Source organism: Sphaerodactylus townsendi, linkage group LG05 (assembly GCF_021028975.2).
Source record: "Sphaerodactylus townsendi isolate TG3544 linkage group LG05, MPM_Stown_v2.3, whole genome shotgun sequence".
Taxonomy (NCBI): domain Eukaryota; kingdom Metazoa; phylum Chordata; class Lepidosauria; order Squamata; family Sphaerodactylidae; genus Sphaerodactylus; species Sphaerodactylus townsendi.
This window is the reverse complement of record NC_059429.1, coordinates 62,616,831-62,644,044: the sequence shown is the minus strand read 5'-3', so window position 1 is coordinate 62,644,044 and position 27,214 is coordinate 62,616,831. Positions and strand designations below refer to the sequence as shown.

At 39.6% G+C, this 27,214-nt stretch overlaps 1 protein-coding gene across 5 annotated transcripts in view; it reads left to right on the top strand.

The window, feature by feature from the left end:
• The window catches only part of FGGY (FGGY carbohydrate kinase domain containing), a 176,410-nt gene that overhangs the window by 14,891 nt on the left and 134,305 nt on the right, over nt 1-27,214 (top strand). For 4 of the 5 annotated variants that reach the window (XM_048496640.1, XM_048496639.1, XM_048496637.1 and 1 more), the window contains exons 2-5: nt 1,433-1,644; nt 6,247-6,358; nt 7,284-7,435; nt 22,402-22,490. In XM_048496640.1, coding sequence (XP_048352597.1) covers nt 1,444-1,644; nt 6,247-6,358; nt 7,284-7,435; nt 22,402-22,490 — 554 coding nt within the window. In that variant the 5' untranslated portion in view covers nt 1,433-1,443. Of the gene's footprint in view, nt 1-1,432; nt 1,645-6,246; nt 6,359-7,283; nt 7,436-22,401; nt 22,491-27,214 lie in introns of those variants that run through there. The other variant, XM_048496641.1, reaches the window with a different exon arrangement.

Here is a 27,214-nt window from a genome sequence, read left to right as displayed (position 1 = left end):
AGTGAGAGGAAGTAGAGGCAACAGGCAAAACTTTTAATATGAATGGAATATTGCTTGAATTTCTTTGGATAAAAGACAATGAATCACAAGCTCTATAGCGCTTACCTTGCAAATGAAGATATTTAAGAGCAGTGGTGATTATTTTGGAACAAACATGGGGTAGATTTAAGTGGTTATCAGTTTAAATCTGTCACATGATTGTACATATCTTTTGTTAGTAAAGATGGACTGCAGCTCTGTTATGTGTGTTCATTTGGCAACTAACCTGGATTCAGAGCTGTGAGATGGCAAATTTGATAACACTTCATTTTTTTGTAGAAAAAATTATTTCTAAAGATTTATTGTTTCATAAATTTAATAATGATTGGATGCCATTGCCAATCTATTAGTAGCAACTTTGCCATTTTCAAAACTAATAATTAATATTTTTAAGGGGATTGCCTTAGAAGTGGTTTTACTGATTTGGGCTGAGGATGGGGAGATAAAGCCACAAATAAAGCAAATAAAAACCCAAGCTACATATTCATTGGATTGGCCGTGCAGGTGAAAACCAAATGTTGCCTTGCATGATGAAAGCAGTGATGCGGGTTTTCCAGGAAAATTTGGAATAGATTAGAAATTAGCTTTTTATTTTCCATGGAGAATCTTCCACCCTGCATTGCTGGGTTGAAGGAACACTGTATTCCTCAGTCAGATGTGGTACTAACAAGAAGTGGAAATAAAGTGCCCAAATGCCTTAAAATACTTGTGCTGACAACCCTGTCCACAGCATGTCATTCTTTGGTTTTGCTACAATTACTAAACAAACAGTTCTCTGTGCTATAAGCTTTTTAAAAATTCAGTCAATCTAAGCATTACATGCTGTATTGCTAAAAACTTTAAAAAGACAAGTATAATTCCCATAATGTTATGTAGTCAAAGTTTTTAACATTATAATCACACTTAATATTTTTATTAACAAAATATTTCATTCCTATTTTTATTTTTATTTTTTGCTTTTGGAACATAAAATTAATATCTGATATTCTTAAAATGTCTACTTTTAAAAAAATAACTCCATCTATTTAGGGCATTGGATATTTTTTTTCCTGGAAAACCTACAGTACTGTCTGAATTTGCCCTGAGTGGTATGTAAGGTGGACCTAATTTGGATGTGTCAAAGTCTGTCAGCTTTAATACCTATTTTGGTGGATGTATAGGCAAACATGGTGAAAATAAAATACATCATAAGGTAAGATTTGTGATAAATAGTTTTAATAAGAGGTTGTATGCCAGTTTTATAATGTTTTGTACATTGGATTTTTGTTGTTGCAAAGAATTTATTTCAAAGCTACTTACCATCTTAAAAACTGATATATTATGTAAGTACAGTGCAATTTTAAAGGGCTGTTTTTCTGTTCTCTTTTCTCTTCCTCTCCTTTGTCATTCAAAGGTCTTTTCAAAATGCAAAGCGAGAGCATGGGACCTGTAAATTATTATGTTGGAATTGATGTTGGCACAGCGAGTGTCCGTGCAGCTTTGGTAGACCAGTTTGGGACAGTAATGGCTTATGCAGACCAGCAAATTCAAGTGTGGGCACCCCAACCAGACCACTATGAGCAATCTTCTGATGACATCTGGGCTGCCTGTTGTACAGTCACAAAGGTACAGACACAAAAATCCATTATTCTGTGTCAGATGTAGTAATCCAGTTTGTCTAATGACATTCAGTACGGTTTCCCTTTACTTTATCACTTTGAACTTTTCCTCACAGATGCCCAGACATGAAAGAATTTAGGAGGGCTGACAGATAACTGGTGAAATTTGCGAGCCAATTTATCTTTTTACCACTAACTTTACGAAATAGCAAAATGGGTCTTGGCAAATTTTCTTTGAATCTAGGAGCTGATCCAAACACTTAGGGGCCAGATGCCTTTTTCCGCTTTCAGTTTTTTAAAAATTTACATTCTCTGTTATATTTTTTATTATTAATAGCTATATTTTCTTCAAATCCAATCCTAAACTATTTTCACAGTCTCTTGTAATTTTATTAATATTGTAACAAAAGTATTATGTTACTTAAATAGTACAGGGGTTGACATATCCACAACAAAAAAGCTAACCTTTAATCCAAGTAGAAAATAGCCATTTTGGAAGACCTACAGAACTTTTTAAAAATTAAATGGGACTCAGGGTTTAATATATGAGTAGGCTACAAGATCTCGATGAAGCTGTTCTCAGTATATGTACCTGTTCAAGGCTACATGCCAGGAATATCTTCACCCCTCCAACCAGCATGGAGTAGAGCTGTTTGAAGATAGCAGAGCCTGTCCTCTGATTATAGTCAGCAAGAGCAGGAGGAGTGCAAAAGAGCTGTGGGTAGTAGCCAAGCTAAGAGATAAGAGAGAAAAGTTTTGAATACAATGGGTGCCACAATGGAATTTTAGGCACCATGGCAACCTGGCAGCTTGTATTTGTTGTGCCCTGCAGTAACATCACTAATGTGGTCTTTCCTGTTCTTGAGTTGTCAGTCCTTTATAATAACATCCCTTTAGTGTTGCCAGGGTTTTAAAAATATAGTTGAATTATTTTATTTGGTAAATTGGTATGTCTTATGCCAAACAATGGTTCCACATACCAATACATATATTCCAAATATTTTATGTTGTTTGGTTTTCTCTTTGTTTTCTTTCCGGAACAAATTAATAGGGAACTTTTAAATACTTGAAAGTATTGACTTTTTCTCCTTATTCAGCCACTGTCTTCTCTCTCCCCTCTCCCTCTTTTTGGGAAGAGACTGCAAATTCATAGGTGATTTTTGTTTTAAAATTCAGGATTGAAGGGGAAAGGACATTCTTGTGAGACAAAATGATGAATTTTGAGTAGAAATCCTTCTGTTTATGAAAAAAAATAATGGATTTAAAAAAACTTTTTGGAGTTTAAAAAAACCAACGGATTGTGCAGTCTTATGCAGAGTCACATCTAATCTGACTGATTTCAACTATGCAGGTAGCTTTTCACAACAGGCATTACTAATATTGTAATGTACAGGAATAAAGAGAGTGCCCTCTGACACAAATTGTGCAGGAAGATGTGTATGTTGAAAATGGCTAGAAAAATAACAGCATCTTTTACAGGAGAAGAGTCATGTGTGTGTGTTGTGGGAATGGAGGAAATAAATTTATGACTTCTCAATTATAGGCCTTCTCAACAAGTTTAGCTTCTGGCACAATCCAGTCCCGTATGATAATTGAAGCTTCTGGATGAAGAAGAGTTTGGATTTATATCCACCCTTTCTCTCCTGTAGGAGACTCAAAGGGGCTTACAATCTCCTTGCCCTTCCCCCCACACAACAAACACCCTGTGAGATGGGTGAGGCTGAGAGAGCTCAGAAGAACTGTGACTAGCCCAAGGTCACCCAGCTGGCGTGTGTTGGAGTGCACAGGTTCATCTGAATTCCCCAGATAAGCCTCCACAGCTCAGGCGGCAGAGCGGGGAATCAAACCCGGTTCCTCCAGATTAGAATGCACCTGCTCTTAACCACTACGCCACTGCTGCTCCCTGGATGGTATCATATATAATAAATTTAAATATACGGGGTATCATATGTACTGTGTTTTCTTTTCCTGGAAAGCTGCTCTGGAGTATAATGTACTAAATGAAATAAAGAGTTGTTGCTGCATCTCCTGCTCTTTTTTAGCTGATTATTGTTTTTTGCATCTCTGTGTGGGTATTATGACCTGTATTGGCAGTTGAGCATTGGGGGCTCTGTATTCCTCCTCACAAAGCCCTTGACTAGGAGTGCTTGGTGTTCTGGAGTTGACTCTTTAAATATTCATGAGGTGGCTCATAATTTGTTATTGGACAGTTCACTGTTCCCTCTTATTGATCACCCTTTTCAAACATTAATGAATCTTGCTGTGCAGTTAATGTCCTACAATAAAGAAGGTAGAAGAAGATGAAATCAGTAGGTGATTTTCCAGAAGATGTAGGAAATGAGAGAATTTGCTGTTCCAAACATATGTAATCAATATCAACTTTTGGTTAATGTTTATATTGATGTCTATATTTCTAAGCAGTTTCAGGGTGATATAAGATGAGCTGCTTCTTTGACAACCTTTCCCTGTAGGGAAAAAATTAAGGCATGCAGGAATTGGTGGAGGTATCTAAGGCATAGGTTAGACTATTGTAATTTGTAACAGGCTGTATGTCAGTCTGTTCTTGAACATAGTTCAGAAACTTGAACATGTACAGAATACAAAGACAAACCCTAATTTTAAATTTGCAGTCAGGATCATATCCCCAAAAGGTTAAATTCAAGGTACTTCACACAGTGTTTTACCTGGGACCTCAACTGTCTTAAACTGCTGCAGCCTCTCCTCATAAGGAAGGTGCTCCAATCCTTCAATCATCCTCGTTGCCCTTCTCTGCACTTTTTCTATCTCTTCGATATCCTTTTTGAGATGTGGCTGAACTGAACACAGTACTCCAAGTGCGGTTGCACCGCGGCTTTATATAAGAGCATGACAATCCTTGCAGTTTTATTATCAACTCCTTTCCTAATTATCCCCAGCATAGAATTTGCCTTTTATACAGCTGCCATGCACTGAGTTGACATTCCCATGGAACTATCAACTAAGATGCCCTAATCCCTTTCCTGGTCTGTGACTGATAGCACTGACCCCTGTAGCGTGTGTGTGAAGTTTGGATTTTTTGCCCCTATGTGCATCACTTTGCATTTTGCTACATTGAACTGCATTTGCCATTTCTTAGTCCACTCACCTAATTTATCAAGGTCGGCTTGGAGCTCTTCGCAATCCTTTGTGGTTCTCACCACCCTACATAATTTGGTATCATCTGCAAACTTGGCCACCACGCTACCCACCCCTACTTCCAGGTCATTTATGAATAGGTTAAAGAGCACTGGTCCCAAAACGGATCCTTGGGGGACACCACTCCCGACATCTCTCCATTGTGAGAACTTCCCATTTATACCCACCCTTTGTTTCCTGTTCCTTAACCAGTTTTTAACAAAGGGTGGGTATAAATGGGAAGTTGAACCGGAGAAACCCCCCTTACCTACGCCCTTGGCTTCATGCAAAATTTGAAGCAGGGTCCCACAAACTGAACTTTGACCATGAGAAGGTTTGATCCTCTCCAAGATAATTTATACAGTTGAGGTCCCAGGTAAAACACTGTGTTTGGGACTCTTTAGTTTGGAGAGGAGACGTCTGAGGGGGGATATGATTGAAGTCTATAAAATTATGCATGGGGTAGAAAATGTTGACAGAGAGACATTTTTCTCTCTTTCTCACAATACTAGAACCAGGGGGCATTCATTGAAAATGCTGGGGGGAAGAATTAGGACTAATAAAAGGAAACACTTCTTCACGCAACGTGTGATTGGTGTTTGGAATATGCTGCCACAGGAGGTGGTGATGGCCACTAACCTGGATAGCTTTAAAAAGGGCTTGGACAGATTTATGGAGGAGAAGTCGATCTATGGCTACCAATCTTGATCCTCCTTGATCTCAGATTGCAAATGCCTTAGCAGACCAGGTGCTCAGGAGCAGCAGCAGCAGAAGGCCATTGCTTTTACATCCTGCACGTGAGCTCCCAAAAGCACTTGGTGGGCCACTGCGAGTAGCAGAGTGCTGGACTAGATGGACTCTAGTCTGATCCAGCATGTAATGGGGGAGTTAACATAAGAACATAAGAACTTGTTTCTATTTCAATTGGTTGTTCACAGAAACAAGTGAAAAAAATACACAGATGAATCCCATAGTTAAAAATCAGTACACAATACACTAACCTTCATCAAGTGAAGTTTAGATGGTGGCAGCTGTTAGGTTTTGCATCATTGGTTGGTACACTAGAAATCCCCACCAGGACATGCAGGAATTGGTGGATGAAAAGCCCTTGGCATGCCCCCAAGAGGCTGGTCCTCCAGCACAAAGGAGTATAGTAGTTACTTTCTCTGAGTCTGTGTAGAACTACTGTCAGAGTAGGCAGCACTGAGCGAGAAAGTCTAGCAATTCCTTCTAGTGTAAGGCATTTATATTGCATATATTGTTTACATAAACTGTTGAATTCTCACCTATATGTAACATAGTTAAATGGAAATTTGTTAAAAAAAATCAGTGCCTTTGTGCTTCTGTCCTGTTCATTTTTAAGCCTCTGTAGATATCAGTATTTGAATGTGAGTTGATTGCTATATGTGCCTTTCTATGGTTTCAACCTGAATACTTTTTTCTTGTGTTTTCCTAGAAAGTTATCCAAGGGATAGATATTGGACAGATTCATGGAGTTGGTTTTGACGCTACCTGTTCCCTTGTTGTCTTGGATAATAATTTCCACCCTTTGGCAGTCAACTCTGAAGGTAGGACTCGCAAGCTTTAAAAAAGACTACTATAAAAACAATCAAATGTTCATAACAGGTAACAATGAACATTAAAAACTGTACCATAAAAGTTTGGAATGCTAGAAGAAATTCCAGATTAATTCCAATCCAACACTCCCTCAAATCTGTAGAGATGGGTATTGGTTGCATGTTGTTGACATCTGCTCCAAATGATCTTGGCCAAAAACATAAAGGAAATAAAACGTCAAGTATACAATAAACCAGTGTTTCCCAACCTTTTCGACATCACGGTACCCTTGACTTCACTTTTTATATCTCATGGTATCCCTGCCATCCCCTCCCACCTTCCCCTCCCAGTGCCCCTGCTTGCACCGCCTCCACCTTCCCCTCCCAGAGTGAAGGGAAGCACTGCGGGGGAGGAGTGGCTGCTGACCTTGTGGCAGGCCCTGCCCCCTGAGCCAGCTTCATGTCCTTGCTGGCGCCGGTGGGAGACACCACAAAAGTGAGGAGGGGCCGGTAGCGTTGCCGCGGTACCCCTGCGACATGCTCATGGCACCCCAGGGTACCACAGAACCCTAGTTGGAAATCACTGCAATAAACCCTTGTGGCTCCTCACACATCAAGCCACAACTAGCTGACTGATTCTCCTATGAGAGCTCATTCCTGCCAATAAAAAAGAATGAAACCAATAAGGGACTGACCCTTTTATGCCAAATGTTTGCTTTGGTTTAAAGTTCTTTAAATATTCTCATGAGACAAGAATTAAAGTTGATGCCACTAGATTTTGCCTCAAGTGTGCATTGATGCAGATTTGAATAGTTTTGCCCAATTGGCATAACTAGAGTAAATGAAGAAAGGGAGCAGTAAACATGAAAAACATGAATACAATCAGATAAATTTTTCATGATGATTTTTACATCTGGATTTGATCTGATCTTTTAAGGAGACTGCAACAGAAATATCATCTTGTGGATGGACCATCGGGCATCTGATCAAGTAGCACGCATTAATGGGACTCGGCACAGTGTCTTGTCCTGTGTTGGTGGTGTGATGTCTGTTGAGATGCAGCCACCTAAGTTGCTGTGGTTGAAAGAAGTGAGTTTATTTGAAAAATGTAATAGATTATGGACTGATTATCAAGAAGTTTTGATTTTTTTATGTCTTGTAACCTTTGTTTTTATTTTTATTTATTTCAATTTATTTCCCACCCTCTCACTGCAAAGTGGAGCTCAGAACGTGTAACAGCAATTAATAAAGTTCCTTTCAGTTTATAATAAAATACAGTAAATACAATAAGAGCAAGTTAAAAACACTGCAAAAAATGCAAAAAAATTACAATTTAAAACTCCATAAAGCAAGAAACCTGGCAGGCACACATCATAGTCAGGAGAAAACAATTGGGAGATGCGGGTCGGAGAAGCAACAGAGGCAGTATCTTCAGTACCAGTGTCCAACCAATCCCAGATTATTAATAGAGAAGGAATTTAACCATTGTTTCCTCAACTGTAAGCCTAGTGCAACAAATCCATCCTGCAGGTTGTGTGAAATTGGAAGAGATCTTATAGGGCCCTAATTTTCTTAGGCAGAGTGTTCCACCAGGCATGGACCACAACCGAGAAAGCCCTGGTTGAAGATAGCTGGACTGATTTTGGGCTGGAGACCATGAGGAGGTCTTGTGCACTGGAATGTAGGCTCCTTGGGGGACACAATGGGAGAGGCGGGTACAAAGGTATGAAGACCCAGACTGATGAAATGGGCTAGAAATGTTGGTGGAAACATGCAGATGGAACAGTGGACAAACTGGAAGAAAGATTTAAAATTTACAGCATGTTATAACTTGAATAATTTTTTAAATAAAATGATGTATAGATGGTATTTGGTGCCAAAAAAATTGGGAAAGATGTTTGAATGTATGTCTAACAGATGTTAGAAATGCCAACAACAATGCCAAAAACAAGTGTTTTTCTTTCACATGTGGTGGATGTGTGAAGGAGCTAAAATCTTTTGTGATGTGATATTTAAAGAAATGCAAAAGATTCTGAAGAAAACAATTGTGAAAAACCTGTGACTTTTTTGTTGAGACTTATGGGAGATGATATTCCAAATACAGAGCGTTCTTTATGTGTATGAATACTGCAGCAAGAATTCTTTATGCACACAAATGGAGAGACAATAAAATTACAATAAAGGAGATCTGGATTTTGAAAGTCACAGAATATTCAGAAGCAGCAAAGTTGACATCTCTATTAAGGGACAATAGTATGGACAACTTTTCAGAAAACTGGAAAACTTTTATGGAATATCTTTTGAAAATGTATTCAAATAGAGAAGCAATAGCAGAGTTTGAAATCTAAAAGAAAGCAGCAGAACGTATTGGAATATTATTAAAACAAAAAATAACTGAACTATTTTTTAAATTATATGTGTGATTCTAGAGTTAACTTTCCATTAAAGATGAGAAGCCAGAGGTCAGTATAGGGTGTGTAATGGGTTGTATTTTGTTGTGTTTTAACTTGGTTTTTTTGTTTCTGTTGTTGGCATCTATATGTGTTCTGTTTGTTTCTTCATGTGAGAAAAAATTATTATCCAAAAAAGGTAAAAAGATTATATATGTATGTGTGAGTGTGTGTGTGTGTGTAAAATTGCCAATTTTTTCTCAGACAAATGAAAGTAAAATCACAAATGTAATACTTATTCTATATTTACAAAAAGAAAACCCTCTATTTTTTCTATTAACTCTAGCATCTTACATCCCTGTGAAATAGAATTGATTGTATTTTGTAACGGTAATACAATTTCATCCTAAAAGTACTTGTAATACCAGTGGACACAGTATGTAACAGACTTCTTTCTATGATACACCTCTGAAGATGCCAGCCACAGATGCAGGCAAAATGTTAGGAACAAGATCTACCAGGCCACAGCCACACAGCCTGGAAAACCCACAACAACCAGTTGAATCCGGCCGTGAAAGCCTTCAACAGTAGATAAGGTATCCCTGTTTTTGTTTTTAATTTTTCTTAAATCTTCTCTTTGTTAAGCTTTTTTGCAGCAAGTTTTTAAATTATTAAGTCCTTAAAGTGCCTTTTTATTTTTGTAGTTCCAAAAAAGGGTTTAGCTTACCATAAGAAATCTTATCTTTGCCATGGAGAAAATCCCTCTTTGTCCATAGAATTAATTATATTCTCAAATGATTAAGAAATGAGGGTGGCAAGGCTTAATGTCCATATCAGCTGCACTCCAATAGTGATCATAAGTGTAATTCCCAGGCCTCCTGGTTGCTCAGCTCCCAAGCTGACCTAAAAAAGGTCCAGCTGTACAGAGCAGAAATGGGTTATCTCGTGATCTCTTTTCCATCCAGGAAGATTACATTGACCAGGATTTGGTGTCCGGCCAGTGATATCAGCTGTGGAATTTCTCCATTCTTTTGGAGATGCCATAGTTCCTCACTGGAATCCCCATTAGACTCGAAGGTCAATCAGAAGCAATTTCCACCAGAGCTCTCTATTGGTTCTCTACCAACTGAACTGTTGGTCCTGGCTAGACTTCTGACTGCTCATGGCTGGGAACCTCAGACTGAGAGCTCTTGTGCCCTTGAGCCAAGAGACTTGCACCTCTAATGAGACATAGGCTTTTTAAACAATGGGCAATCAGTGTGGCCCAGTTAACTGTTCACCTGCAAGACACAAGCACAAATAGAGAAAGGCATTTGGATCACACAAAGCCTTCTTTTGCCCTTCTGCCTCACCAGCTACTGTGGTCTTTAGTTGTGCTCAATTTTCCCTTCAGTGATGATGTAAAATGTTCTGACTTCTCCAGTGGTTTTGTATAAGCCTTTGTTCTGAGCTGGCAAGCCTGGCATATTATTTATTAAGTTTCAGGAAAATGAGGTCATGCCTACATGATTTGCTAAGTAAAGAAATTTTATATCTGTATACAAACATGACTGTGGTAGTTATTTGCCAGCTTTTATATGTGGATGAGGTGCTGATCATTTATTTATTTATTTACCCCCCTCCCCCAAGGGGCTCAGGGCAGTTCACAACAAATATATACATTAAAACAGCTCAACATTCCACCCCCACAAAGTTAAAAGAACCATAATTTGTTGATGGTATCAGAAAACTTTTCTTTTTTCCCCCTCCTTTCCTTCCTTGCACTCATGGGAGGCCAGATATTAATTTATAGCGAATATTCAATGTTACCCTGGCTGGCCAAATGCCTTGCGGAACAGGTCTGTTTTACAGGCCCTGTGGACACTCTGTATGTCTCGCACTCCAATCATACCACTTTCCAACTGGTGATAGTTCTGTGTTCTGTTTTGCTAGATTTCCTAATAGTTGGCTCTAGTGATGGTTTGCTTGTTTGATAGAAAAGGGAAAAATTCCAATATTCGGTAATAAAAGAAGGTTTCATTTATGAACATGCTAGAATTTCATATCCTAGTAGCCAGCATAGGGAACACTGGGGCGCACACTTCAGATCAGATTCATGCAATTTTTGATGTCCTGCAAAAAGGTATAATGTTTGAAGGATCAGACAGTATGTCTGTCTGAAGATGAGATATAGTCAGCAGCAATAGTTCATTAATTTTGTCCTTTCTCTCTTCTTGATGTTCTGACTCATTCCAGGTGTTCAATGACAAGATGTTTGAGAGCAACTTCACTTAATGCATTTTAAAGGAGTAATTATATTTTTTCTTTTGTCACAATAATAAATTATACATTTATAAGTAGAATGTGTTTTCAGATGCATGTGTGATGAAGGCAATCTACTATTCAGTGTCTGAAGCAGTCTTCATATTGGCATTTCATTCATTGCACCTGCAAAGATGCAAAAGTGCATTATCTAACTTGCGTGAAAGTAGCCACAGTGAAGGACAGTATGGTACAGTTGGTGTGGAGACCAATTTAAGTCCTGTTAGTGCCACAGTTTCATTGTGGGGATCCACTTTCTCTTGGTTATAGTTGAGATTTTGTTCTATTTTTGTGCTTGATTTTAAAAGAAGAAAAGATAATGAAAGACTAGAATTTGCAAGTGCATGAATGATTACCCTAAAGACAACAAGGATAAACTGCTTTCCTTATGCATAAGACAAGGCAACAGTGGGACAAACAACAGCCCAAAGGTTTACACTGAATGTTAGGAAGACATTTACAGTGCCAGAATGTAGGGTGCTAGGATATATTGCCGAGAATTTAGATTAATCTTACTAGCTGTAGATTTGTTAGCGCAGTGGTGGCGAACCTTTGGCACTCCAGATGTTATGGACTACAATTCCCATCAGCCCCTGCCAGCATGGCCAACTGACCATTCTGGAAGGGGCTGATGGGAATTGCAGTCCATAACATCTGGAGTGCCAAAGGTTTGCCACCACGGTGTTAGCGAGTTAGAAAGCTGTTTAGGTGGATTCAGTTTCTGAAGTAAAATGACCTCTTAAAGTACATTAAACCATTTTTTTATCTACATATCCAAAAGTATACATCAGTGCTGATGAGAAAGTGTAAGTAACAGTGAGGGTATTGTGGGTGCTTATTTTTAAAAATTCATAACACACTTTTCTGCTCTGTTACAAGTACAAAGTTCCCTCCATCTCTGTGTTCTCACTTGTTCTAGTAAAGTAATCAACTTTTCATCAAATCTGATGAAACAGCTGTCCTGTTTCATCTGTCCCTTTTTTTTTGCTTAAGTAACCCTTGAGCAAAAAAGTAGGAACTCTGCTCAAAGTCACATTCTTATGCCCTCTGTTTAGGTTATATTTTATGTGGCTCAGGTTGATATATAGCTTCTTAATACTAACTGTCAGATGAAAGGCAAAAATGTGTGCCACTTGAATTTTTTATAACCTCCACCAGTCTGGCTCATACGTTTGGTCTCGATGCTTTCTATCTGTTAATGAAGGCCAAATGTAAATTACTCTCTGTCAGCTTACAACAGCTGGAGTCTCTTTTCTTGACTCTCTTCATAAAGGTGCAATCTGGAGAAGGTCAAGAAAGTTAACGGGCAGAAGTAGGTAGTGACAGATTCATATTAATTGGGGGGTAATTAGCATTGTTTGTGGATCATGTCAGGAAATATGAATATTCACTCACACTCCTGTTTACTTCAGTGGTCTTCTAATTATTTTAATAGTTTTAGGAAAAGGTTGGGTTTCATAATTTTTGAAATAATGGGAGTTAGAAACATCAGCAAGTAGAGTTTGCCAACAAAAATGTTTAGTCTCATAGCCCCAGTTGGACAAATGTGGCTAAATAGGGAAATAAGTGGGTGTGAAGAAATAAGATCTCCTTGACTTGCCAAGATTTATGTTGTGAATATAGAGTAGTTAACAGAGAGTTTTAGAGTAGTTAACTGAAAGTTTTGCAGCATGTATTCTGTCTCCCAACTGCTTGATACAAAAAATAATGGTTGGGGTAGGGAGGTTTTCCCTTCCTAGCAGTTTGGAATATATGTTTAAGAACATAAGAACATAAGAACAAGCCAGCTGGATCAGACCAAAGTCCATCTAGTCCAGCTCTCTGCTACTCGCAGTGGCCCACCAGGTGCCTTGGGGAGCTCACATGTAGGATGTGAACGCAATGGCCTTCTGCGGCTGTTGCTCCCAATTACCTGGTCTGTTGAGGCATTTGCAACCTCAGATCAAGGAGGATCAAGATTGGTAGCCATAAATCGACTTCTCCTCCATAAATCTGTCCAAGCCCCTTTTAAAGCTCTCCAGGTTAGTGGCCATCACCACCTCCTGTGGCAGCATATTCCAAACACCAATCACACGTTGCGTGAAGAAGTGTTTCCTTTTATTAGTTCTAATTCTTCCCCCCAGCATTTTCAATGGATGCCCCCTGGTTCTAGTATTGTGAGAAAGAGAGAAAAATTTCTCTCTGTCAACATTTTCTACCCCATGCATAATTTTGTAGACTTCAATCATATCCCCCCTCAGCCGCCTCCTCTCCAAACTAAAGAGTCCCAAACGCTGCAGCCTCTCCTCATAGGGAAGGTGCTCCAGTCCCTCAATCATCCTTGTTGCCCTTCTCTGCACTTTTTCTATCTCCTCAATATCCTTTTTGAGATGCGGCTACCAGAACTGGACACAGTATGCCAAGTGCGGTCGCACCACTGCTTTATATAAGGGCATGACAATCTTTGCAGTTTTATTATCAATTCCTTTTCTAATGATCCCCAGCATAGAGTTTGCCTTTTTTACAGCTGCCATGCATTGAGTTGACATTCCCATGGAACTATCAACTAAGACGCCTAAATCCCTTTCCTGGTCTGTGACTGATAGCACTGACCCCTGTAGCGTGTATGTGAAGTTTGGATTTTTTGCCCCTATGTGCATCACTTTACATTTTGCTACATTGAACTGCATTTGCCATTTCTGCGCCCACTCACCTAATTTATCAAGGTCCGCTTGGAGCTCTTCGCAATCCTTTGTGGTTCTCACTACCCTACATAATTTGGTATCATCTGCAAACTTGGCCACCACGCTACCCACCCCTACTTCCAGGTCATTTATGAATAGGTTAAAGAGCACTGGTCCCAAAACGGATCCTTGGGGGACACCACTCCCGACATCTCTCCATTGTGAGAACTTCCCATTTACACCCACTCTTTGTTTCCTGTTTCTCAACCAGTTTTTAATCCATAGGAGGACTTCCCCTCTTATTCCTTCATTGCTGAGTTTTCTCAACAGTCTTTGGTGAGGAACTTTGTCAAAAGCCTTTTGGAAATCCAAGTAGACAATGTCCACCGGTTCACCCCTGTCCACATGCCTGTTTACACCCTCAAATAACTCTAGTAAGTTTGTAAGACAGGATTTGCCTCTGCAAAAGCCATGCTGACTCTTTCTCAGCAGGTCTTGTTTTTCTACATGTTTTATAATTTTATCTTTAATGATAGATTCTACTAATTTACCAGGAACAGATGTCAAACTGACTGGCCTGTAATTTCCCGGGTCCCCCCTAGATCCTTTTTTTAAAGATTGGTGTGACATTGGCCATCTTCCAGTCTTCAGGGATGGAGCCTGATTTCAGGGATAAGTTGCATATTAAAGTGAGAAGATCAGCAATTTCATGCTTGAGCTCTTTAAGAACTCTTGGGTGAATGCAATCTGGGCCAGGGGATTTGGTAACATTTAGTTTATCAGTGGCTGCCAGAACTTCTTCCTTGTCTACCACTATCTTCGCTAGTTCCTCGGATTAAGCCTCCTAAGAAGCTTGGTTCCAGGTGCAGGAATGTTCCTCACCTCCTCTTGAGTGAAGACAGATGCAAATAATTCATTCAACTTCTCTGCAATCTCCTGTCATCTTTTAGCACACCCTTTGTTCCTTTGTCATCTAACTTGGGCCTACCGCTTCCCTTGCTGGCTTCCTGCTTTTGGCGTGCTTGAAGAACTGTTTGTTGCTGGTCTTGATGTTCGCAGCCATCGCGTTCCTCATAATCCTTTTTTGCCTCCCTTACAGCTAACTTGCTTCTCTTTTGCCACCATTTGTGTTCCCTCTCATATTCTTCATCAGCCAAACTGGACTTCCATTTTCTAAAAGACATTTTCTTTTTTCTGATAATTTCCTCAACCTCTCTTGTTAGCCATGGTGGCTTTCTTTTGGACTGGATGCTGCCTTTTCTAACCTGCGGAACACATTCCAGCTGAGCTTTTATTACTGTGTTTTTAAATAACCTCCAAGCATCCTGGACAGTTTTGACTCTCTTGATTTTCCCTTTCAGCTTCCTGCGCACTATCCCCCTCATCTTTGAGAAATTTCCCTTTCTGAAGGCGAATGTAACTACATTAGTAGTTGCCACTTGTTCGCATGCTGAGATACTGAATCTGACAGCATTGTGGTCGCTGTTCCCTATCGGCTCAACAATACTGACTTCCTGCACCAGGTCCTGGGTCCCACATAGAATTAGATCTAGGATCACCTCTCCCCTGGTTGGTTCCACAACCATCTGCTCTAAGCCACAGTCATTTAGCATATCCAGGAATGCTCTCTCCTTACTATGACCTGAACATGCATTTTTCCAGTTTATATGGGGATAGTTAAAATCACCCATTACCACTACATTTTTGCTTTTGTTGGCCTCTCTAATTTCTTTTTCCATCTCAGAATCCTCTTGTGCACTTTGGTCGGGGGGGACGATAATATATTCCTAATATTAAACTGTCCTTCACACCTGGTATTGATATCCACAGTGATTCTGTAGGGGAACCAGCTCCCCTTGCATTGTCTATTTTATGTGATACTATGCTCTCTTTGATGTAAAGGGCAACTCCACCCCCAATGTGCCCTGTCCTATCCTTCCTACAGAGCCTGTAGCCTGGTATAACAGCATCCCACTGGTTCTCCTCATTCCACCATGTCTCTGTAATGCCCACTATATCAAAGTCCTCCTTCAAAACTCTGTACTCTAGCTCCCCCATTTTAGGTCGAATGCTTCTACTATTAGCATAGAGACACCTGTATACCCTGTCTCTGTCCTTAACCTGGGATTTATGTGCTTTACCCTCAAGTCTTTTGTAGACACTATCCCTTGTCACATGCACATTGCTATGTTCCTCGCTTGTATGTGGTTGATTTAGAAAAACCTCCCTCTCTGTCTGCATCCCCATAGATACTGTATTCCGAACCGAAGTCACCTCAGCTCCTGTCGGCTTTCCCCATGATAGCTTTTTGGCAAAAAGGATTACTTTACTAGCTTGAAAGTCCTACGGACTTGAATTGAAAATGTTTGCCCTGTTTTTTGCATGTGTAGTACCTATTAGGCAATAATGACATTTTTGACCTGAAGGAATATTTGGAAATCAATGGCCCAAGACAGTAAAGTGGTTTTCTGGAATGGTAGCACATATCTTGGGTTGTTGGTATAAAAAAAAACCCCTTTCCCCAAAACAGATATATAGATATATAGATATAGATATCAGCCTGTGAGTAACTCTATGGGTATAGTCTGGAAATGCAGTGAAGTGAATGCCCTTCTAAGATTGTATGCTGACATGTCAGCCAAATAAAGGCCTCTGAGATTATCTTTTTAAAAATTCTTGTACTGAGGGCAAATTTTGAATGATCAGCTATATAACTGTCAGTTAGGACATCTTCTTTATAGCCCCTTTCAGATCAGAGTTTCTCCCTGAAGGCTGAGGCAAATCATCTGGAAAGGTGTATTGGAAAACAATGGTCTCAAAAAACTTAGTATGAGCCTTATTGTTGTTTAGTAGTAACTGAAAACTATACTTACTGATTGTTTCAATTATTTTAATGGTGGGATTATTTAACATAATGTTTTTGGAAGTTGTATTAGTAGACTCTTTTTCTGAGTGAGAAGAAAGGGATGAAAAATTCGATGAACAGTAGAACACTGAATGAAAGAGTAGAGATAGGCTTGTAAGGGATCTTCGGCTTCTGACTGTGTTGTCTGTGGAGCTTCATTTTACAAATTCACTGGAAATCATTGTTTCCTTCAAGATCTTCTTATATGGATTTGTTGTCCCTAACTTTTGCCATCCTTTTCTGCCTCTGGTATATATAGAGAATGTAGGTTTTACTGCTCAGAGATCTTTTCACATTGCTGAGAAGGATTTTTAAATATCTGTATTCAGTATCTGTATTCAGTATCCCATTGTAGAAATGGGAGTGGGAGGTTGTGCTTAGGCTCCTGGGGTTACTGTAGATTCTCCACCAATTTGAAGCATTACCTTAGCAGGGGGTGGGAGCAGACGGAGGGGGGCTGTGGTGATGGAACAGTAAATCAGAATGCAGGAATGTTTGCACCTGCATGCTGCATTGTAAAAAAAAGCAGGTTTGTTCAAAGGGGCAGAAAGAAAATTGATTGTTTTCTTCATGAAAAATGTGTACCTATGCGAAAGACAAAAACAATAAAATAGACCCGAATTCAAAAATAATTTATGTAACCTATTATTCTGTGTGGAATTGGCCTTTACTTTATTTAAACTATTTATACTCTTGCTTTTCTCCTGAGACTCTCAAGACCCAAGGTGGGATGTGTAAATCTTCATGATTTATTGACTTATTTGGCACTTATATAATTAAAATGATTGCACATCACAATTCTGATAGTTTCTGTTTGAAATTAAATTGAGAAGTGGAAACATTCAGGGTTACCTGATGAATATACAGGTCTGAATCTGGGGTGGGAGTGAGGGAGGCAGGCCTCCCAAGTGGCAAAAAGAAAGAAGGTGGAGGCAGGAGCTGAGGAAGTCTCAGTTTTCTGGAAGAGATGGCTCATTCTGCAGCATGTTGCCCATTCTCCCAATTAGACTTCTGCTAGAAGGTGCCGGAAAATTCAGTGGGGGATGCTGAATTGTCCCGCAGAGATGGCTCAGTCTGCAGTGGCATACTAGGGCAATTCAAAAGCTTAGGCGGATTCCTCCTGGGCCAAAAACAGCGGTGTGAAAACGGTGTAAAATGGTTTAAAACGGTGTAAAAGGGTCAATATAAAGCTAAGACTTTGCTCTTTGAATGGCTCAGGGACATTGGATCTCAGACTGAGTCTGCACTCCTCCCACCACTACACAGGACTTAAAAACATGGAGAGGAACATCTTCTGCACCCTATTTATCTTCCATCATCCTGCCTAAACTTTGTTGGGCTTTATCTAGAGCTCACTTTGATGCCTTTCCCTCAACTGTACTATCTGATAGGTTTCAAAATATACTGCTGGAGTCTTGTCTCTGCCTCTGCAATACAAAGGACATACAATTACGCATATATTACTCCACTGTAAATTTTATACTATTGAGAGGAACCAACTAATTACATCCCTGTTATATCACTTTAGACACTTAACCCATGTACCTGATACAGAGTATTTTTGTCCAGAATTTTGCTTGAGGATAAGGAGCCCAATATTTCATATCCTGAGGCAAACTTTTGTTCCTCTGTATATAAAAATGTAGTCTTGTGTTAAATAAGTGTGCAAGTTCCTCACTTTGAAAAGGGTAATATTTATTTGCATTTGTATTCCTTTTGTTGCTGCTGTTTCTATATTTTTTTTTATCATTGGCTGTTTGACCTTTTTACATAGGTTCTATGTATTGTTTTCATATTGCTGGTCTGTGACTGTAATTGAAGTTAGAAGTTTTTAAATTTTCTTTTTATGTTTATATTTTATCTCTGGTTTTAATTTGTTTTAACAGTATGTTTCTTGTTGGTTTTAATGATTTGGGGGTTGTTGTTGCCTTGGTGGTCCTTTTGAGGGCAGAAAGGCAGGGTATAAATTTTGTAAAATAAAAAAGCTTTCATTTTTATGGGAGAATGGAAAATGAAAAGCTCCTGGCAAATCTTTCCAGGTGCCAGCTTGTAAAAATATATTTACTATAGCTGTTTCATGTAAGTCAAAAGGATAGCATTATGGCTGTATACTTGCACTTTGGAGCTGATGGCTGCTGGCAGTAGATCTGGCTACTGGTTTAGTTGTTCTACTTTGTTTCTTTGTTGCCCCTTTTACATATGAGAGTGTATCGACATGGGTTTGCAAACATCATTTTTTAAATTCTTTGCTTTGCAGTGTTAAAATTGCTGTTTTGATGCCCTTATGACTTTAGTGGAACTGTAGTCTGGAACCAGTGTGTAGCTAGACTTCAGAGTACTAAGTCTGGCTTCGTGTCTCTGCTGGTCCCTGCCCCCATTAAAAAAGTGTCAAAGAAAAATGTAAAAACCACTAAGGATTGCCACTCCTGCTTTTTACTTCTGAAAATGAAGCTCAGAAAATGTTGCTAATAACTGGGCAGAGTGTAAGCAGCATGGCAGTGTTTCCAGCTGTAGTGTGATGTTGACCACTGTCTCAGCAACAGCTGCCTTGATGAGGCTTTTGTGAATTATAGTGTGGGTAGAATCTGGTAGAGTGAGAGAACATGGGAGGAAGAAGCCCTGAGGTCCCCTGAAAAATGAGTGACTCAACTAATTTTCTTTGCCTTTGGCTGTGGGGGTATGAATTGCAGGAGATGAATTGCTGCATTGAATATTTTTTGGGGGCCTGTCCATGTGATTTCAGTGTATTTGTTAATTGCGTGGGGGTAGTGCAGATATAATAGTGAATTATAATTAGCACTGAATACATGGGGGTTATTGTCCTAGTGTGGAAGCTCATAGCAGAGCCTCATATACTTTGTATGAGTCAGTGATGACAAATCACAGTAACAACCAAAATGAATCACATGGATACTTCTTTATATTTCTGGGTCATTTCATTGTGGTTCTTGTAGATTTCTACAGTAATAAAATTAAAACCAATGACTATATATTTTTCTCTTCACTGAATAGTAGGGTTTGTTTAGGATTATATGATTAATATTGACACCCCCCTCCCAATCTGTTCTCATTGACACTAAATCATCATAGAAGGGGCATACTGTTGCCAGTGATTTCTCTTCAGTCCTACCCTGCTTGCTAATAATTAAAGCACAGACTTGACTGTTTGAGCTGCTCTGTTCTTGTACATAAAGAGAAACCGGAATAGGCTGTTCTCTGGCTCTTTACCAGGGTTTGTTAACTGTTCCTCACCCAAAGCACTTTCATCCTGAATCTTCCTGAATTTGGTCTTTGCTGTGCCATGGGGGTGACTGACGGTTGCAGCAAGATTTCTTGTATGGACATATTTCCTGGAGCCCTGCTTTCACTTTCCATTTTTTCATGGCAAGCGGAACCACTTTCAGTGCGGCTTTTGATTTGCTTTGCTGGCAGAGCAGGCAGATTTGCCAATGAGCACAGCTTTGCCTCAAACATCTTCCCTCTACCCACAGCTTCACCCTGCTGTCCATGGCGTTTCCCCTTGTCCCCTTCCATGTTGTCAGCTCCTTCCTGCTTCAATGTGACTATCTCAATATAATAATAACAGAAAAGTCTCTTCCAAAGTATAATATAAGCAGGGTCTCTTTTTGGCTCCACCCACCTTCCCTGCTCTACTTCCACCTTCCCCGATGATCAGGAGGCCTTTTAAAAACTTTATTTCACACAAGCCTCCATTTTAAACCAATCCTTTCTCTTCTCCTGTGGTGGTGGGGGGAGGAGTGGAGAGGAAGAGAATATCGGCTGTAGCACATGGTCTCTCTGTTCAGCAGCATGTGACCCAGGGAACTGCTTGGCCTCTTTTATTTGGGGGGGATTATATTTGGGGAGGGCTACAATCAGAGGTGTATAGGGGCCAAATGGTGCCTGGAGGCAAAACACCCTCTGGGTGCCCCCCCTCCCGTGCTCCGCTTATTCATGAGTAAGCTCTGCACCTCTTCCTAGTCCAGCAGCAGGAAGGCATCTGGTCACGTCAGGGGCTGATTTTTTGTCTTCCACATGACCAGATTAGTTGCACTCGGGGACATGGGTTACATGGGACCACACTTCTGGCCCTCTGTGAGAGCCCCAAGGTATGTGTTCCATGTATAATGGGCCTTTGTTTCTTTCTGGTAAAGCTACACCATGTCCTTTTAAGTTCCTGGAAGAATGATAGTTGTATAGCTGTTTTGAAGGTATATGGTTTGTTACTATATGGTCGTAGCAGTGCTGTTTCCTAAAATAAAGCAGAATATATTTTCACCAAAACCATATTTTTAAAATAAAAAATAACCCAGGTATTTACTGACTTTTGATCAATGCACTGCAATATTAATTTGACATTGAAAATGATGTGAAGAACTTTTAGCTGTCATTTTTGATCCAGTGTCAGTGGTAAAGTGTCCCATTATTTTCTTCTGTTGATATTAATACAGTAGTTGTTTAATCTAGGGTCTTTTGTGCTAGAACTTTCAAATGCTGTTCATGCTGTTTTCTGTATTGCCTCTTCTAGAATTTGAAATATTTTTCTGGTATTTAAAGGGTTGCTGTAGTTAAAGAAAACGCTATTCCAGGGGTCTCCAATCTTTTTGAGCCTGCTAGTACCTTTGGAATTCTGACACAGAGTGGTGGTGGGCACAATCACTAAATGGCTGCTGTATGGGGTAGATCCAACTTACAAAATGGCTGCTTGCTGCAGAAGGTAAAACAAACCACACACTGTCAGGAAGTAAGGTTACCAGCACATAAAATCCAGGTGCACACTTGCAACAATCACAATTTACACGTTATTTCTATTAATCAATTATACATTGTATTAAAACATGTTCATGTAAATAGACACTTCTGTGATGGTGTAATAAACAACTTTAAATGATATATACTTGTTTGTGGTTATTAATAACAAACCTCTTTTGTTGAATGAAATTAACAAAATCCACAAATGTTAATATTTATAGATGCGCAGATACAGCTTCTTTATATGTTTGTAATTTTTTTCTATCGCTGGTGCCCTTTTGTTGTTATCAGAAAGTAAGGTTATGCATAATCCTAATAGTAACACTTAATCATTTCAGGCAGAAGCTCTGCTTAACAGGATAGTTTTTAAAACTGGCGCATTGTTTTAAAAACATTTCCTTGCAAACACTTGGCTTACCTTCAGTCATGTGGAGAGGAGCCTTGTGTTGTGGCTGTAGCTGCAGCCAAAAAGAGATTTTTAGAAATGTGCTTAGTCAATCAGACCTTCAGTGACCAGTCAGAAGCTCTACCAGGCTGGATTCCATCTGGCCAAACCCACCTTTTAAAAATGCCTAGCGGTATCAGCCAAAGTGACTGTGGGCATCATGGCATCCATGGACACCACACTGGCTACCCCTGCGGTATTCTGACCCGTGTACGTGTGGCAGGTATAACAAAATAGTAGAAACAAGTACAACTATGGTGTATTCACAGTGGTAAATTTTAAGAAAAAGGTAATAGAACTATATAGGCTGTGTAATTATCCTGCAGTAGTTGCAGTATGACTTGTAAAAGTGTCCTTTGGAAAACAATTGTTTTTCTTGTTAGCAACACATCTTGGTTTTAAAAAAAGGAACGAATGAGGTTGAATGCTCCTGTGTCTGTTCTGTCAGAATCTGAGTGGGTCCAGCACATGTTAAATGGTTCATGATGGGGGAAAATACTGATTTGTTCCCTGGATAATTGCATATGATTTAAAATGGTTTAAAAACTATAATGTGCTGCAACAACGTTTTTAATGTGTGTCTTTCAAAAACTTGTCAGAATTTGCGAAAGTCTTGCTGGGAAAAGGCAGGCTGCTTCTTTGATCTTCCGGATTTCTTAACATGGAAAGCAACAGGTGTCACTGCAAGGTATGTAAAATGTTATTTCCTGCTTTTTTTAAAAAAAATGTGTGTTGGTTTTTGGTTTAATTCATTTTGACTACATATATGTATGTACATCTGTATGTAATTTGGGCTGTTTGAGAACATCTTGAACCAATCTTCTGTTGCCATGGTACATTCCTGAACAAAATGATTCTTCGAAGTGCTTGAGTTCTTATAGACAATATGTTGCCATTAGCCTATTGTGCTCCATTTGGGGGATATCCTGAGCAAGCACAATGCCAGTCTTGTCCATGGGAACAAACATCAGAGATTTATAAAATTCGAATCCTAGGCAATCTTCCCTCTCAACATTTTGTATTGCTTGCACCACTGAGGGGAACAAGGAGATGAATTCCTTCAAGACAGTGACTGGAATAAACATTACTACTTTAGGGATGCCAAAAGGCTTGGGAGTACCCTGTGAAAAAACCCCGCCCCCTCATTACGATCTTATGAACAGCAATGAAACTGCTTTTGAAACTATCCTAATATTCAAAAGTAAAGACATGGGTTCCTATTTTAAGTAGCAAACTCAACTGTCTTCTAGGCACATAGAGATAGTTGTGGAATTTGATTGGCACAAGATTGTATCTTGTGATAGTTTGTTGTTATATGTGAATGTTCTACATGCTGTTAGTAACTGCCATTCTGAAATATCGGTATTTTTTCTGATGTAAAATAAACTTTTGGATATTTGCAGAAAAGAGGACTTCTTCCAGGTAGTAATATTTGGCAGGATACAGAATGATGTAAATGCCTCTGAACATAAACCTCTGTTTGGTTTTGACGAAGAGGAAACATGTATACCAGTATGAGGTTATTCTTTCAAATGGGAAGAAGCGCAGGCTGTGATTTTCTTCCCAGGGCACAGGACTATCAAAATTATTGTTTTCTCAAAATAGTTTTCTAAGACATCTATCATTCATGAAAGAGAGCATTTGGTTCATCTATTTTGCTACATTTCTGTCCTGTTTCATGTAGGATGTCTTCGTGGGTTTAGCTGTAAACACTGCAGGGATTTTTCTTGGTTGCGCAATAGGGTAATAGATGGTGTTCTTATTCTTTAAAAGCCCATTTAAAATTGTAAATTTGAGTTGTGTGAAACAACACATTGGGGCGGGGGTAGGGGTGTCCTTGAGACTGTGCATGTATAAATGGTCAATATTGTACTGTTTGGGTACTTGGAAAGTAACCTGACAATGGTCTCTAACTGTTCATGAATAGTGAACTGCCTATTCGAAACCACTGAACTGATGGGTGTAGTTATAATTATAGTTAGTTAAAACAAGTCCTAATTACAGTTTCATTTCAAAGGGTTTTTTTGATGGTTGTTGTGTAGAGAGTGGAAGAAAATGAATGGTCGAGCACCATGATCCTTATTGAGTCAGGGAGTTTCTATTCATTTGAGGCTTCAGCTGCTCTGATGGGGTGAGATCAAATCTTCTGTTCATAATAGTCTAGTGTACCCTTGACCTTATTTAGAAGATAACTTGGAACTTACCCCATGAATATCAGATGGATGCTGTGCCACCATGTAGAAATTGCTGACCTAGGTGAAACCTCCATAATAAAGGTTCTTTTTTTCTCCCTCTTATCTGGTTCCTGTACTTGTAACATAGCTGTGTGTCGAAGTTAGGCGTATTCTGGCATTGTAAAAAGTCAGAGTATTTAAAAATAGAGAAAAAGAAATGCATATTTAATCAAAATAAAACCTGTGGCCTTGAAAGAAAATTAAGTGCTTGCCCACTGCATACTGTTTTAACTGTTTCTGTAGCTTCTTGACTGCTAAGGTTTGTATAGTGTACCAGAGAAAGCAGTTTTGTTGTAGGATCACTATACAACTGTTCTAGCTATTCTCACTGTTTATCATCCAGAACATACTTCATGCAGCTGGCACAATTGGTACTTCATCTCAGTTGAGGTGATGGACCAGTGCCCATATCAGAATTTTGTCTTGAGAAATTTAACTTACTGACTTGCTTAAAATCTGTTTGTGAACTTTATATTTTGCTCCCCTCTTTGAGCATATCTATACTTAAAAAAGGATTAGTAGACCTTCCCTTTTACCATGGAATCCTGGGGACTATAGTTCCAGTTCCACATTATTGAGGAATCCAGGACAGTTAAACTGCTATGAATTGTTCTAAATTCATATTATAGTTTGGTTATCCTTTGTTATTGTTATTCTTCTGATTTTCGGGGAGGGGAAATTAAAAGTATGATTTACATGCTAGTTCTGGGGAACCTAGGCCAGATATAAAAAAAAATGTAGAATGGTATAAGTCTGCTTAATGTGGTACTACAGCTTGCTGTAGTGGTTAAGAGCAGTAGACTCTAATCTGGAGAACCAGGTTAAATTCCTCACTCCTCCATGTGAGCCACAAACTCTTGTCTGGTGAAATGGATTTGTTTCTCCGCTCCAGCACCTTAAGCCTGCTGGGTGACCTTGGGCTAGTCACAGTTCTCTCAGAACTCTCTCAGCCCTCACAAGATATCTGTTGAGGGGAGAGGAAAGGAAGGAGTCTTTATCCTTACAAGAGAGAAAGGTGAGTATAAATCCAAACTCTACTTCTACTACTGCAAATGAAACAAACTTCTGCTGAGAGGCTCTTGAGCAACCCAAACGAAGTCTCCAGAGCATTTCCAGTACCCTTTGGTGAAAAAATATGAAACCAAGACTAGACGTTGACTTCTCTGCTTAGTTTTGTAGTTCGTTGGCCATAGCCCCTAGGGACAGGTGGGTTATTTACTTGTTTTTAAATCTACACCTGCTATTTATAAGTTTGGCCACACACTCTCCAGTCTTCATCATGTTAACATACAAATTTTATTGGTGTACGGGTTTTTTCCCCATGATTCAGTCTGTTCACAATTAGGGCTTTGGGGCTGGGGTCACTGATGATATTCCTGCTGTGCTTGATGCTTCCAAAGCTGGTTCAGACTTAGCTAGTTTTTAAATCTAGTGCTTTTGACTTTAGATTCTGAACTGTGCATGCATATTTGAAACTATTTTCATTCAGCAAGTCAAAATCTATCCTTTGCATAGCTGCATTTCACAATAATGGGAAATAAAACATAGCTTAAGGGGCACTTAATGCTGAATTTACTGTAAGGAAAGTTAATTCCGGTCATTATTATTAGTTCTGGGCTGTTATTAAACTTAAAATGTTATTAAATCTGAGACATAATCTGAAGGGTAATTTGAGATGTGTGCATTGAAAAATCTGACTTTTGTCTTGGTGGAGTAAAGTGATATGTGTAAGTTTCACATGCCTCCAGAGACTGTTCTTCAGCAGTCAACCCAAGCAGTATCTCTGTTAGCAAAAGAGACTTCAGCTTTGAAATGGCATCCCTTCCGATGCTGTTTAAAGAGCTTCTATCCTCCTTGTCTGGAACATCCAGCCTTAGTTTCTAGCTATGGATGCTGTAATTCAATCCTATCCTGTTCCCAGCAGTATACTTACTAACAGCTTTGAGCAGAGGGAATCAAGCTGCCTTACCTCAGCGGTGTTCAACTGTTTCAGACCTGGTATCCACTGATCTGAAAGCATGATTTAGATTGTGGGTGCAGATTATGACCTCACTGGCTTCAAGATGAGAACAGAGGCCTGTAAACCATGACACTCAGAGACACCAAATACAAACTGAGCACCAGGAGAGTGTTCCCATAGTGAGAAATAAGGCAGAGTCAGATGATTTGGAGGAATCCACTCCACTACTAAATGACTTTCTGCTACTCTTCTTGGCATGCATGGAAGAGAGACAGCACTGTTGCTCAGAATGCATGAGTACTAGTACTAGGTTTTCCCAAGAGGCAGTAAAAAAAGGTAATTTTATAGGGGCTCATGACCCATCTGAAGGTACTCATCCATGGGATGAAAACCACTGCCTTAAATCACATGTCTTCTGTCTTTTGATGCCATTTATGAAACGTGACTATGGCCTGTTGTGCGCTTACGACATATCCCACGTTTTAGAAGTAGTGCCATTCGCTTTCACGTCCTGCACAGCATTTTTCTTCTGTTGGGCACTGCCAAATCTTCCTGCCATTGTTCGTTATTCTGCTGCAGAATGGAATCCATGCATTCGTGAAGAATTTACCTTTTCCTGCCCCTGGTTTGTACTCTCCCCCATGACGGGGCAGCATGGGAAAGTTCCTCTGTTTTAGAAAATTAGCATGGAAAGGTCATTCACAGATCCTAGTGATTCCTGCAGTTTTGCTGTACGTTCATTTGCCCTCTTCAATCATCCCTTCGCCAAAGATGTTTTCTTAGTGCTGCAATCCGCCTAGTTTACATACCATCTCACCTCCATATTGGAGCACTGACTTTTGTTGTTTCTGATAGACTGAGTGGAAAATAGATGGACAGATGTCTCCATACATCACCTGAGATTGAAACCCAGGTACCAGTGTCAAGAAAACATGCTACGACAAATGTTCCCAGCATGCAATCACAGTGTAGCGTTTTTAAAATAAACTTCTATCTATTGGGCCATCTGCTCGGCATGGCCTGTACTCCTGTTTGTGCTCCTGTTGGGGAGAGGGGTATGGTTCCAATCATAGCTCAGATTTGCCATACCCAGGAACTCCCAGATGATGGGGGGGGGGGGGAAGTCTTGAAAGGCAGGAGACTGGCAGTGGCTGGCTCTTGTTTAGCTCCCATAGATAGTCACTCAGGAAGTAGCAGATCAAGTTCAAGGTTTTGGTA